At 38.3% G+C, this 15,461-nt stretch overlaps 2 protein-coding genes across 2 annotated transcripts; one reads left to right on the forward strand and one right to left on the reverse strand.

The window, feature by feature from the left end:
- Nucleotides 1-2,356: 2,356 nt before the first annotated feature.
- On the forward strand, nt 2,357-5,263 carry LOC136275628 (uncharacterized). Its single transcript, XM_066085236.1, has 2 exons — nt 2,357-4,294; nt 4,403-5,263. Exons 1-2 carry the CDS (start codon nt 2,357-2,359, stop codon nt 5,261-5,263), a joined length of 2,799 nt encoding a protein of 932 aa, XP_065941308.1.
- Nucleotides 5,264-7,224: 1,961 nt separating this feature from the next.
- On the reverse strand, nt 7,225-14,476 carry LOC136275504 (uncharacterized). The gene is made up of 4 exons (XM_066084916.1): nt 12,414-14,476; nt 12,031-12,207; nt 7,800-7,952; nt 7,225-7,684 (listed from the first exon to the last, which is right to left on the reverse strand). The coding sequence occupies exons 1-4, from the start codon at nt 12,582-12,584 to the stop codon at nt 7,643-7,645; spliced, it is 543 nt and encodes a 180-aa protein (XP_065940988.1). The 5' UTR covers nt 12,585-14,476; the 3' UTR covers nt 7,225-7,642.
- Nucleotides 14,477-15,461: the final 985 nt, after the last annotated feature.

The raw sequence follows: 15,461 nt of genomic DNA on the forward strand, positions 1-15,461 counted from the left end.
ACTCTTAGAAGGTGACTGTGCTGCTCTCGAAACGGAATAATATGTTCCGTCCCGTTTGGTTTTTTGTTTTATCGGTAATGGCAGCCATGAGCTTTGTCTGCTGTTTTTGTTCGCATCATTTTGTGGAATTCGGCCTATCTAAGGAGTGAGTTTTATTTTATTCATGTCAATTTATGTCCATTATGATCTTGTGTATCTAACGATGTCATGCAATATCTCTTACTTTGTTTACATTCTGCAACTGCGTTTATTTGTGTAAGCGCTTGTTCGCAATGTAGGATAGACATAGGCCTGTTTAGCTAGCTTGTTGTAGTCACACATTTATCCGTGTACATGTCGTCGGGTAAAGTTTAGTCATATAAAATTCAGTATTGTCACAGCTTAATTACTGCCATATTTTTGGAAATTGTTATATTAGACAAATTCTGACTTTTATTATTGTACTTTTCAGTTTTTCACCCTCACACGAGGTCTGGAATAAATAAATAGCCGATATACATCACAGTGAAAAATCCTATAATTCGGGCTATATCCTATGGATCTTCGCCAGACTAGGAAGATGACTGATCTTGGATTTCAGCAATATGAACAAAGTGTTTCAAACTTTACATCAAAGTTGTTAGACATTAAAAGAAACATTGACTCTATCATTGCCAATACGAAACATGTGGACTTAGCGCAGGGTCAAAATATCATTGATAATATCCATAAGCACTTGGAGTATTACGAGCTTCTTAGTGACAAGTATGTAACTTATTTAAGGGGTCACAGAACCGTGGAGAGTTCAAATGAAGAGGCCTCTCACAGACTAGTCCGCTCATCTCTATGTGACAAGACAGCAGCCTTTGTTAATCAGTTGCAGTCTGCACTGTCGAAGATGGAATCATCCAAGGCCCCATCGCTTGTTCCCTCAGTCATATCGGGAAAATCAGGATCAAGTCAACTTACTGCTGTCTGGATGCACCATTCTGCCAATGTTGAGAAAGCAAAAGCACGTTTGAAGTATGCTGCCGAGGAGGCTGAGCTCATCAAACAGGAAGCTGCCTTGAAAGCCAGCAGGAATTTGTTGACGGTGAAGCGTGAACTGGAAGAAGCTGAATCCGGGTTGAGTGCTATCTGTAAAGTGTTGGACTTTTCCCAGTCTACCACAAAATCCGTGGAGAGTGATCATGTCAGTTACAAACCCCCTGTGTCATCCAAGTTTCATGTGCTTCGTTATATGGATGATAACAGAGATGATCGTACCCCCCCCCCCCCCCCCTCCAGATTTTCCTCCTGAAGTGAACGTTCATGAACATGTTATTGACAAACCTCTTCCTCAAAAATCTACACATACATGTACCAAGCCCTCCTTGTGTGCACCAGAAAATTAGACAGATAAAACAAACCCAAGTGTCGTTTTATCCACTCCTAAGCAGAATCCGACTGAAGCCGCTGACTTGGCAAAATTAGTTGCCAAGAACCAGTTACTGCCTAGGAGACTCTGGAACTTTAATGATGATTCCGGTCGATACCTGACATGGAAATACAGTTTCATGAATGTCATGAGTGAAATCAGTGCAACAACTCTGGAACACTTGGACCTGTTAGTGAATCACCTTGGACCAGAGTCCAAAATCCAAGCTGAAAATATCCGAGCAACCAATTCGCGGAACCCAGAGAAAGCAGTCAATAATATATGGGAGCGTCTAGACTGTGAATATGGTAGTGCAGAGACTATTGAACTGTCACTTAAGCAGCGCATTGGCAGTTTTTCTGCTCTTTCAGATGGTGACCGCAAGAAATTTCTGGACTTGTCTGATCTAGCTGCAGAAATGGAATCAGTGAAGTGCGATCCTGTGTTTAGCACAGCATTTTCATACTATGACACATCCAGTGGCATCAACGAATTTGTAAGTAAACTGCTAAAGCGTTTCCGTGAAAAGTGGGCTTCAGAATGTGATAGATATAAGATGAACAATCATGTTTCGCAAGTACCATTCTCTGTGTTTACGAAATTTCTGAGTGATCTCGCCCGTGTGCGCAACGATCCTAGTCTTCTGTTTGAGAGTTCCTCTACCCATACCCACACACCCACCTCAGCAGGGGAGCAAGAGTGGACTACGCAACGCTTATCGTCAACTGGCTGTGTCAGCTAAGAAAACGGATGTTACGACAAATGTGAACTCTAACATTGTCAGTGTGAAATGCCCCATCCATGGAACTAGTTCAAGTCATTCGCTTAAAGACTGTATGAAATTCCGCGGAAAAACATTTAAGAAACGCAAGGACTACCTTTTCAAGAATGGCTACTGTTTGAAGTGCTGTGGTTCAAGACGTCATCTTCGTAAACTGTAAAGAAAGTGTGAAATGTGACATGTGTGGATCTATAGAGCATGTTACAATCCTTCACCCTGAACTTGAGTCCAGAATTGAGCATGAGGGGGAGCAGCCTAGAGTGAGTCACGAGGGGGAGAGTCTCCATTTAGGCACCTACTGTACTGAAGTATGTGGAACTAAGTACAGCACCAGCAAGTCATGCGCAAAGATTGTGCCAGTATATGTGTACCCGGTTGGTGAACAATACCGTGCGCGCAAGGTGTACTGCATGATAAATGACCAGAGCAACAAATCGTTAGCCACATCCGCCTTTTTTGAAGCCTTTGGGGAGTGTGGTGGGCAAACTGAATATGTTTTATCTTCATGTGCCGGAAAGTTTGTTTCCTCAGGACGCAAGGCATCTGGATATTTCGTCCAATCGTTTGATGGATCATGTACTCTAAGTTTACCTTGTTTGATAGAGTGTAATGACATTCCGAACAATCGGCATGAAATACCGTCTCATGCAGTGGCAGATAACTATACGCATCTTCATGACATTGCACCCTTCATACCGGATCTTGATGACGGTGCTGAAATTGAACTCCTTATCGGAAGGGATCTAGTCACTGCACACCACGTGTTGGATCAACGTGTTGGAGAAGAGGGACTTCCTTATGGACAGAAGTTACCCCTTGGTTGGGTTATCGTTGGAGATGTGTGTCTGGGCAAAGTGCATCAACCAGATGTGATAAGTGTAAATAAGACTTCAATTCTCATGAATGGAAGATCCACTCATTTACAGCCCTGTGAAAGTGAATTCATTGTGGAAGAGGAGCCTATCTTTCAACGTATACCAGGGGATGAGAAACCAGGGTTATCGATAGAAGATCGTAAGTTCCTACATATCATGGATGCTGGTTTCGAAAGAACGTCTGATGGCAAGTGGCAAGCTCCGTTACCCTTTCGCCATTGTAGACCTGTCTTACCTGACAACAGGTCACTTGCTATTCGAAGAGCCAGATCATTGGACATTAGCTTGAGATGTAATCACCTCAAATATGAACAAGTTAAGGAATTCATGGAGAGACTACTCATGAACCAGCATGCTGAGTTAGCACCTGAGTTACCTATCTCAGTGGAGCGATGGTACCTACCTATGTTTGCAGTTTATCATCCCAAGAAACCAGACAGTGTGCGTATTGTATTCGAGTCATCTGCCAAGTTTCAAGATGTGTCCCTGAACAGTGTTTTGTTTCAAGGCCCTGATTTGTGCAACAGCCTGCTTGGTGTCTTGCTAAGATTCCGAAGAGAAAAGATAGCAGTCACCATGGACGTTGAGCAGATGTTTCACAATTTCAAGGTCCCAGAAGACCAGCGTCGTTACTTACGATTCCTGTGGCACATGGACAGTGACTTAAACCAACCATTGGTGGACTTTCAGATGACGGTTCACGTTTTCGGCAATAGCCCGTCACCGGCTGTGACAACGTTTGGTCTTAGGAACGCAGTTGAGGGATCCCCAGAAGATGTGAGGGATTTAGTATGTAACAACTTCTATGTGGATGATGGCCTTTTATCCTGCGCAACTGAAGTGGAGGCCATTAGCCTTGTGCATCGTACCAAGGAAGCACTACAAGATGGCGGAAACATTCGACTTCATAAGTATTGCTCCAACAGCAGGAGAGTGTTAGATTCGTTTGCCCCAGAAGACCTGGCAAAGAACTTGAAAAACCTTGACTTTGGGACGAATACCCTTCAAGTACAACGCAGCTTGGGATTGTTATGGAACACAGAGATGGATGAATTTACCTTTAAAGTCAACACAGTAGAAAAAGCATACACTAGACGAGGTTTGTTGTCTACTACGATTGGCTTTGCCCAGCCTGTCGTCATCAGAGGCAAGTTACTGTTACGGAAGATGATGTCAATGACGACAAATACGGACTGGGATGAACCGTTGCCTGCATTTCTGCATGATGAATGGTCATCATGGGTTGATTCCCTGAGTCACCTGGAAAGCTTTTGTGTGCCGAGGAGTTACAGCAGTGTCTTTGTCAACGCCACCAGACGTTAAGTGCTTGTGTTCTGTGATGCTTCGAAGGACATTATTGCTGCTGTGGCATATCTCAAACTTCAGGAAAATGACACGTCAAGCATCAGTTTCTTGCTTGGAAAAGCCAAGGCTGCCCCCGCCCATGGGCACACTATCCCTCGGCTCGAGCTGCGTGCGGCAGTTTTAGCAACCGAAATTGCCGAGATTGTGAGAGATCAGCTGAACATCCCACCACAGGACTTTCATTTCTTTTCGGACAGTCAGATAGTACTTGGCTATATCTCAAACGAAAGTCGTAGATTCTATGTGTACGTGGGAAACAGAGTGGCACGCATTCGTCTCTTCAGTATGCGAACCCAATGGAAGTTTGTTCAATCTGAACTTAATCCAGCAGACGTTGCCACCAGGCCTGTACACCATTCTATGCTGCAAGATACAAGCTGGATATGTGGACCAACCAGCCCGCTCAGTGCTCCAATTGAACACTTTGAATTAGTGGACCCAGGGTGTGATGTGGAAATTCACCCAGTGTTAATCAGCAACAAGACAGATATGATAAATGTAGCACAGTCATATCATGAGACAAAGCCACCAACCTGTCAGACAGAAGTATTCTCTGAGAGGTTGACCAGATTTTCCAAGTGGGACAGGCTTATACGTGCAGTCGCCCGTCTGAAATTTATGATTCGACAGTCTCAGAAAAACATTGACAACTTACCTGATGGTCCCAGTGATTCGGAACACTTGAAGGAGAGTGAACGTTCCATCATTGCGTCAGTTCAGAGAGATGTATTCAGCACAGAATTTCGATGCATTGAAAACTGCCTGGACATTCCACATTCTAGTACTATCGAATTTTATGCCCAAAAATTGGTGCAGATGGACTGTTACGTGTTGGTGGACGGCTGAAGAATGTGTCTGTTGATGTGCTAAACGATAACATGCGCAACCCTATTATCCAACCAAAGAACCATCATGTTAGTTATCTCATCATACGTCATTTACATCAGAAGGTATTCCATCAAGGTAGACTTTTTACAGAGGGAGCTGTACGTTCTGCCGGATTCTGGGTAGTGAATTCAAAACGGATGACCACTTCAATGATAAGGACTTGCGTTGTATGTCGTAAACTTCGGGGACAGCCATGATGGCAGCATATGGCGGATCTTCCAGAGGATCGTTGTGAACCGTGCCCCCCATTTTCGTATGTGGGAGTTGACACTTTTGGCCCATGGCCAGTTGTGCATCGTAAAACAAGGGGTGGAAGTTCAAATCAGAAACGTTGGGCGATATTGTTTACATGCCTTGTAACTCGGGCTATTCATATTGAGGTCATCGATGAACTTACCAGTGCTGCATTGAGACGTTTTATTGCAATTCGTGGTCAAGTCACACAATTCCGCTCCGACAGGGGAACGAACTTAGTCGGCGCTGTAAGCGATCTCTCCATAAATGCAGAATTCATCGAGAATGGTCCTGTTTCCAAGTTCCTGTCAGATTCCCGGATTGTGTGGAAATTCAACCCTCCTCACGCTCCACACATGGGAGGAGCATGGGAGAGACTCATCGGTGTTTTAAAAAGAGTTTTGAATGCCATGTTACTTGATCACCAGCAAAGAGACATCAAACATGATGTACTGACCACATTGATGGCAGAAGTGTGTGCTATTAACAGATGTTTCTTGTGATCCGGAAGCACCTACTCCACTTACCTCGTCGATGCTCTTGACAATGAAGACAAAACATGATGTTAAACCTTTCCCTTCATTTGGTTCCAAGGATGCCTTAAAATCTACCTGGAAACGTGTGCAAGTAATGGCAGATGAATTCTGGCATAGATTGAAAACTGAGTACCTCCATAACCTACAATATCGCAGGAAGTGGTAGGGCCATGCTGTGGATTTGAAATACGGAGACTTAGTTCTATTGATTGATGATGATTCCCCGCGAAACGAGTGGCCCACTGGTATCATACAAAGAACATTCTCTAGCCAAGACGGAAAGGTCCGCAAAGCTGAAGTTGCAGTTTTTAATGACAATAAACGTGTCACTTATGTGGGACCAGTCACCCGTCACATAACCCTTTTGGAGACTGATTGACATTTTGTGTACTTATAATTAGAGATTTGTTAAGTCAAGACTTGTGTACCGCTACATGAAGTTAGCTCAGTATATGTAGCATCGGATTATGTAATTACAGAAGTATGTAATGCAGAGTAAATTCTATCTTGTATATTTTTTGGGAGCTAAGTGATTTCTGGTAGAAATCAGAGGGGGAGTGTGCTGCTCTCGAAACGGAATAATATGTTCCATCCGGTTTGATTTTTTGTTTTATCGGTAATGGCAGCCATGAGCTTTGTCTGCTGTTTTTGTTCGCATCATTTTGTGGAATTCGGACTATCTAAGGAGTAAGTTTTATTTTATTCATGTCAATTTATGTTCAGTATGATCTTGTGTATCTAACGATGTCATGCAATATCTCTTACTTTGTTTAAATTCTGCAACTGCGTTGTTTTGTGTAAGCGCGTGTTCGCAATGTAGGATAGACATAGGCCTGTTTAGCTAGCTTGTTGTAGTCACACATTTATCCGTGTACATGTCGTCGGGTAAAGTTTAGTCATATAAAATTCAGTATTGTCACAGCTTAATTACTGCCATATTTTTGGAAATTGTTATATTAGACAAATTCTGACTTTTATTATTGTACTTTTCAGTTTTTCACCCTCACGCGAGGTCTGGAATAAATAAATAGCCGATATACATCACAGTGACAATAGAGTAGACTCACTTCTCAGAAAATAAAACACAGTTGGGATTTCAAAATTCATTTATCGACATATATTCAATATGTATAGTGTCATATACATGTACCAGTAATCTTAAACATTTTGCAAAGCCTGAAATTACACTGAAAATGGCAAGTTCAGTTTCACATAAATCAACACATAAACATCAGGTAAACTTATGGCATTTTTTACAATGCACATCAAACAAAACCAAATCAGAGTTTCACTGATAGAGTTCATTGGCACACATATCAAAATCCAGAAGCGTCACCCTTGTTGAGAACAATGTAGGGAATCACTCGATGAATGTGGTCGATATATCTGCCACACTGTGCAGCTGTTAGAGATGCCCAAAAAGCCTTGATGCCTCCCACTAGCTCGTCTCTTGTCCTTGGCTTGTGAACGTTGGAAAGATACTGCTTCATGGAAGCCCAGACATTCTCGATTGGGTTCATTTTTTGGTGATGAGGCAGGGGTCTTCATGATATGGTCAAGAATACCATTATCTTCCATCCAAGCTTTGGTCGATTTGGAAGTGTGTTTGCTATCGTTGTCATATGAATAGAGAAATGTAAATTCAATTATTTGATAAACTATACAAGTGGTGTAGTCATTGCTTTTTGAATAACAAAATTTAAATGCACTTAAAATGAAATTACCTGGTAGAGGCGATATCCATTTGGAAAGTTTTCTGATGTGAAGGTGACGAAATTGTCCCTCAGAATCTTCTGGTAGATCTCTGAATCCATTATCCCGGTAAAGATGCAAATGCTTGTTTTGCCTTTGTATGAGATACCAGCCCATACATTAACCTAATGGGTGAATAGAAATACTTTAAGAAAACAAATCGCCAGGTTTGGCCGGGAAATACCAGTGGTGGGAATTACCGGTGGTAAATACCGGTATTTCCCGTCCCGGTAAATACTACTGTTTTTCACTGAACTGGGAAATACTGGGAAATACAAATTTATAATCTTAATTTCTTTAATAAGTACAACGTAAAACTTATGTTCAGGATATGATTTAAAATATTAACAATAAGCACCAAAAACCAATTTATCATACTTTCCCATTTCACGGTCAGTTTATGAATCTTAAGTTCACCCGATCACCTATTCTCAAAGACTTCCATAGCTGCTAATGTACAAATTTTATATATAGTCCAGCTTTTTGAATTTCAAGTTTTGTGTTTTACAGATTTATGATTCAAAGCACAAAATACACTGTTATAATTAGTGTTTGTGTTACAAGTAAAACTTTAATAATCACACATGTTGTTTTAACAAATAATTGACACTTGACAGTTTTTTGCTCCTGTTTTGGGGAGATATATACTTTGAGTGGGGCTGATTGGCTTCTTCTTAGGTGTGTTGCATACTGAGGTAGTGACACAGTCACACTTTATTTTTCATAACTTTCTTGCCCCATTTTCACATTTACCATATAACCAGAATATGAAACTTTTGATATCATGTTTATGATAACTGTACAGATGCACCTATATCTGACCAAAGCCTTAAAAACAATCAAAATAACAATGGTGTATGAATGAACCATGTTTTGAGTTATGAGGATAATTATGCATTACTGACCAGTCAAAACTTGTTAAAATCAAAGAACATTGTAAAATTGTCATATACAGACAAAGTGTACTATTGTCTACGTCCCTACAGATTTGATTAAAACTAATGTCTAAGTATGAAGTACTATAATATGTAGTTGTACTTTATTTCCCAGTATTTCCCGGGAAATACTAGTAATTCCCGGGAATTACCTGTATTTCCCACCGTCCAGGGAATTATGAGTATTTCCCGCTTTTTTGCCAACCCTGCAAATTGCAACTCATGATGTATATCACTTCTGACTTTTATTAAGGTCTTCCGTTTCCAACGGAAGACCTTATTGTTTTCGTACTGTTTCTTATTATTATTATTATTTATTATTATTATTATTTTTTTCCAAATTTTGTGCACGAGATTTCTCGGAATCTATTCGACCGATCTCAACCATTTTTTCACAGATGTTAGGGCGTGATCTAAACTTAATACATTTTTCTTAATTTTTTCGTAGTCACTTCCGGTACCGAATTGTCGGCCATTTTGTAATTTTTGACGACCCATTTTGTGCAGCTATAAACTCGGAAACCATAAGAGATATGAATATGAAATTTTCAGGATAGGTAGACGATAGTTTGAAGTTGTGCTGCATGTAGTTGCTTAATGCCTGTTGCGCCATTTCTTGGAGCTCGCCTGGGCACGAAAATTGGGTACGAATTTTCATTCAAAATTTTCACACGTTTTGATTTATATCTTTTTATCAGTTGATATTTTGTTAAAACATATATAACAAAAGTGGTAGATAATCAAAAGTTCTTTCCAACAAAATCAAGAAAAAGGGGCTGGCCCCTTTATTTAGGGGCCTAGGCACTCTTAAACTCTATTACAAATAACTTAAACACGATAAAGATTTTGTAATGCATTATAGAAGCAAAGTTGTTGATCGTACCAATATCTATTAGAAAAAAATCATTGCCACGCCCATTTATTACGTAATTAGGGATTTTTAGGGGCCAGAGTACTTGTACTTTGACGCAATATAACTAGAGAAGTAGAAATATTTTGTTAGACATCATAGAAGAGAAAATGTTTGAATTTATGATTTAAATCGATTCCACTTATCAAAACACGAATTTCTGTCCCCATTAAGGATCTAGAGGGCTGGCCCCTGACATATTCAATCATTTGTATCTCAAAAATGATCAACAATTTTAGATGGGTGTAAGAACAAAAAATGTTAGTATTCGTAAGACGTTTTCAAAGAAATCAAGACAAAGGGGCTGGCCCCTTAAATTAGGGGCCAAGACACTCTTAAACTCTATTACAAATAACTTAAAAACGATAAAGATTTTGTAATGCATTATAGAAGCAAAGTTGTTGTTCGTACCAATATCTATCAGAAAAAATCATTGCCACGCCCATTTGTAACGTAATTAGGGATTTAGGCCAAGGTACTTAAACGTGGACGCAATATAACTAGAGAAGTAGACATATTTGGTTAGACATCATAGAAGAGAAAATGTTTGCTTTGATGATTTAAAGCGATTCCACATATCAAAACACCAATGTCTGTCCCCATTAGGGATCTACAGGTCCCTAGAATATTCAAACATTTGTATTTCGAAAATGAACAACAATTTAAGATGGGTGTAAGAACAAAAAATGTTTGTATTGTTAAGATATTTTCAAAGAAATCTAGAAAAAGGGGCTGGCCCCTTTAATTAGGGGCCAATAGACTCGTAAACTCTATTAGAAATAACTTAAAAACGATAAAGATATTGTTATCCATTATAGAAGCAAAGTTGTTGATAATACCATTATTTATCAGACAAAAATCAATGCCACGCCCATTAATTGCGTAATAATATTACTTATTAGGTTAGTTACTGACTCACTACGGAAATATATTGGGTTGATCAATCTCATAGATGGCGAGGCGAAGCCGAGCCGTCTATGAAAATTATCAACCCAATATATTTCCGTAGTGAATCAGTAACTAACCTAATAAGTGTTTTGTTTTCCCGAGGACTATCAAGCGACATATATATTCACAAATAGCGATTAAGCCATGTACAAGATGCCTAACATCTCGTCCAATTTAACTCATTTAAACTCTTCAAAATTTTCAATCTCACCTTTCAAATACCCTTTAAAAATCCTTGCTTCAGCCATGTTTACTTTCAATGTTTTGTTGCTATTCAATTTAAAATGTTTTCTCCCTTTCCTCTGCAGAGATTTGAGCAAATTTCGACGCTGTCATTTTGTTCTGCTCCAGACAAAACAATGTGACGTCAATATTCAAGGGCAACTACTCTAATTTTAAAGAATTTCAAAGGGCAACTACTCCAAATACTTACGGCATGCGGTTTATGTATTAAATACTATGAAATGTTGAAATGAGTAAGCGAAGCGTCGACCAATGACGGCCATATTGCCTAATATTATTTCTCACAGAACAAATATAGAGATATATGAGACAATCACGTGCTATCTTTAAACCAATGAAAATGTGACATTTCAGTCCAAGGGAAAACAAGAGTTTTTTAGAGGCCAAAGTACTTAAACTTGGACGCAATATATCTAGAAAAGGAGACATATTTTGTTAAGCATTGTAGAAGAGAAAATGTTTGCATTGATGATTCTAATCGATTCCATTAATCAAAGCACCAATGTCTGTCCCCATTAAGGATCTAGAGGACTGGCTCCCAAAATATTCAATCATTTGTATCTCAAAAATGAATAACCATTTTAGGTGGTTGTGGTTGTAAGAACAAACAATGTTAGTATTCGTGGGACCTTTTAAATGAGCTCTAGGGAAAGGGACTGGCCCTTTAAATTAGGGCCAAGAGACTCGTACAGTCTCTTACAAATACCCTTAAAACGATCAAGATTTTGTAAAGAATTATAGAAGCAGAGTTGTTGATGTTAACAATATTAGTTTGTAAAACTCATTGCCACACCCATTGATGTCGCATTAGTGATTTTAGGGGACTAAAATCTTAAATCTTTAATGTGCTGTCTTTGAAAAAGCAAAACTCTATGTCAAGCATTTGAAAGGATATTGACAATCGTATACATTATCTGAAATGGAGGGGTTGAGTGGAAATTCTGAAATTTCTTTGATACTTTAATGGTATCGTTTAAAAAATTGAACGGAAGACCTACTCGTTACTCGTAACGAGATCGTATCTAGTTTCATTTATTTTTATTCAGTCTCATAATATCAATAATTTTTATTTGGATTGTCATTACATTATTGAAAAATGAAAATTAACAGTCTTCATAGTTTCCTTAAATGAACATACTGTATAAATTTGATTTGATTTATGTGTACCTTGTATGAATGCTTTGGCCTGGGAATTCTGTTGCATTTCTTCTCAAAGTCAGATGACTTTTGGTGGACAGCGATTCTACCATTGGCACACATCTCCACACAGCTCTCGTCAACAAAGATTACATCCCTGAACCTCTCTCTGGTTTGTAGTACATCTAGGCACCATTGCATGCGAACCTAAGAAATAGAAGTTTGGTACTTATTTACTGTACATTATATAAAATCGGATACATATAAATGCATTCTATGAACAGAATATATGCATTATATGAACAGAGTGATAAATACAACAAGTATAAGTATAATAAGAGTTATGATAGAGCATTATTGTGATATTATTTTCCGATCTAACATGGGAAAAAAAGGCTTAATGAAAAACATACCGTCTTATTCTTTCTGCTCATCATCTGGCAGGTTTTGTTGCTCGTCTGCGATTTCCATCCAAGGGCACTATGCCTTCTCGTTGAAATAAGGGAGGTTGATACTTTCAAGCCGAATGTCTCAAACAATCGCTTCTGCAACTCCGACGCCCTAAGTTCATTATTTTTGTCCATCCACAAATCAAGATGCAGATGTAATTCTTTCAGTTTCACACTAGCGGGATTCACGGTCCTTCGTCGTCTGGTCAAGATTCCACAAGATTTGTGTCTCTTAAGAAAACTGTAGATAGTTGTTCGTGAAAATTTCACAGAGTCCTCCTCCAGTAGACGATCTTTAATAGCCAGCACCGATAAGTTTCTTTCGTACAAGTCCACGCACAGTCAATATACCTCCTTTACACATTTCCGCCATTTTGGTTCTCTCGGATCAACATTCCGAAAAAAAGTAACAAAACGAAAAAAATCAAACGAACACGCACGATCACGCACGATTAAAAACGCAAATTAACGATTCTGATACACGCACTAACACCCACGGTACACGAACGATCACGTACGGTACACGAACGATCACGCACGATAAGCTTGTCAACAATAACGTTGTTACCACTGTACCTTATCAAGTCCCATCGGCATGCTGAAGTAACGGCATCGGCCAAAAAGGATGTTAAGAGTAGAAATAAAGTTAAAGTTAAAGTAGAACACGTCCGCACACATACTTTGGAATCATCATAATCATTGTTGGTGGAGGACCCTTTGCCCACGAATTAATACACAGTCAATTGTTTCATATTTGTAAAAATTATCTTGGACTTGCTACCAACGAGCCAAAAAAATTTGGCTGCCCACGAAAATTCACCCTAACGAATAAAAATTATTCCACGGTAATACGCTGCTCATCCATCTTCGCTAGCCAAGGGTTTTCGGTTCACTTTCGTTTTACGATTGGCTGCAGCTTCGAGTAGCTGATCCAATCACAATGCTTGTAAATGTAAACTTTCAAAGAAAACACATGTGTGATCTTTGGTTAAGCATTCGATGCTTTTTTAAAACAAGTTGAGGCACAAGTTCTCGAGTACAGTGCCTCCCCAACGATGGTCTAACCAGATCTCTTTAAAAACCTATATATTTTACTGGGATTATACAAGGTTCTACAAACTTGTCAAGGCTCGCGTGATAGCATGGGAAGTAAACAGGGCGAATGTAGAAGTTGCCTTTCCCGTTAGTATATACGTTCCTGCTTATGGTTATTTCTTTTAAAGGTTCAGTGAGCTCTGTTTTATTTAATTTCTTTGGTTCGCAATATTCACGACAACGATACCTGGCTTTATGGCATGAAAGCTTTCATATAAATCGGCGACTTTTTCACTCCCGGTACAGGTCCTTACAAAACACTATAAATAAAACATTCCGTGTTTTCCCTAGGTTATACCTTAATTCGTATTTAATAGCATCGTTAATTATGTTCCGATATTCGGTAGTCAACATGTTTTCAAGATGTACATTTGTATTAATACCATAGTGTGCATAAAACAAGTTGTTAATTTGATTAAAATGTAAATTATATCCAAGGGGCGCAAATCAAGTTGCTCGCTAGATAGCGCCACCACATCACCGAGTTTTCGTAATGAAATCCACCAAGGGTTTATGGGGAACAAAGTGGACCGAAAACCCTTGGCTAGCGAAGATGCTGCTCATCCAACTGATTGGCTTTGTTAAATGTCCAATGATTTTTTACACCTTACTAGATAGTAAAGTTCTTTTTTCAGGTCATCTCGCATTGCTAATGGTATTGGTCTTACAGCGTGGATTACGGATTCCACAGAATCTTAACTGTCTACCCCTCTTTCCCGCCGTTGCCATGTTGTTGATAGACCGATATGTATGTCGATTGAAACATTTAAAGTAAATCCACCCTCCTGTGACGTCATACATTTTACATAAACCATGAATTCATTAAAATTCTTGCAAGTAGATTTGTAATTTCTATGTTATCATAGGTGCACATCAAAAACTCAAATCATTGTTTACTTGGAGACATTTAATAAGCGTTTTTCATCCTTATATTCGACATAATTCAAAAATGACAAAGGGAAATAACTCTTCTACTTTTCTCTAAGTGATATATCTAAATGCTATATTTTTTCTAAAGTAAACAATTTTTTCTTTTTTTTTTAATTAATTTTATTTTTCTGACATAGTAGGCAATAAAAATTAAATAGACAAACAAGTATCCATCCACTTATGTTTAATTTTTAAACAAAAAAAGTGTGATTTTCAGATGATAATTTCAGCCTTTGGTTTTTATTCCCTTACATCTTAAATAGTATGGATACATATATATTTTATTTATTTTTTGATGAAATTCAAGTCCAATAAGTTAAAAAAAAGTTAAGTTTTTAACTTTGAACCCATGATTTTATAGGTACGGGAGTTACCTTAAGGATGGAATATTCAAATCTTTTGTATTTTTTTTAAACAAAAATATTTTTTTTTATTTATCCTATCTTTGTAATGCAATTGACTATGACAGCGTTATTTAGGTGAAAGCCATATCTTCAATAAAGTAATTAAGAAAATGATAAAGTGTTATTCCCTAAAAATACGCCACATATACCTTCAAGCCTCTTTAAGGCGTCATTTATAACCATAATCATATGTAAAAATGTAGTCCTTTATAACATCATAATGACCGCAACAACAGTTTGAAATAAAATATAGCGGAATATTCAAATACTGATATCATAAGAAATTATTTTTTTTGGACTGTTTTTACTCAAAATTTGACAGTGTAAACTTCAAGTCTGTAAAAAACAGTATCAATTTCCACTCATTAAACTCTTAAAATTCTTTTTCGATCATAATTACGTCTTACAAAAATTCATTTACATTGATGCGCTATACGCAGATGATACATGTTATATTGACATTATCGTACGGTAATATATTTTTGATACATTTATGTATCATAAATTTCATACCGGTTATGATTTCATAGTCATTGAATGAAATTTAAAACGATTAAAGAATTCACTGTAACTTATATTTTTA

Source organism: Magallana gigas, chromosome 5, assembly GCF_963853765.1.
Source record: "Magallana gigas chromosome 5, xbMagGiga1.1, whole genome shotgun sequence".
NCBI classification, from domain to species: Eukaryota; Metazoa; Mollusca; class Bivalvia; order Ostreida; family Ostreidae; genus Magallana; species Magallana gigas.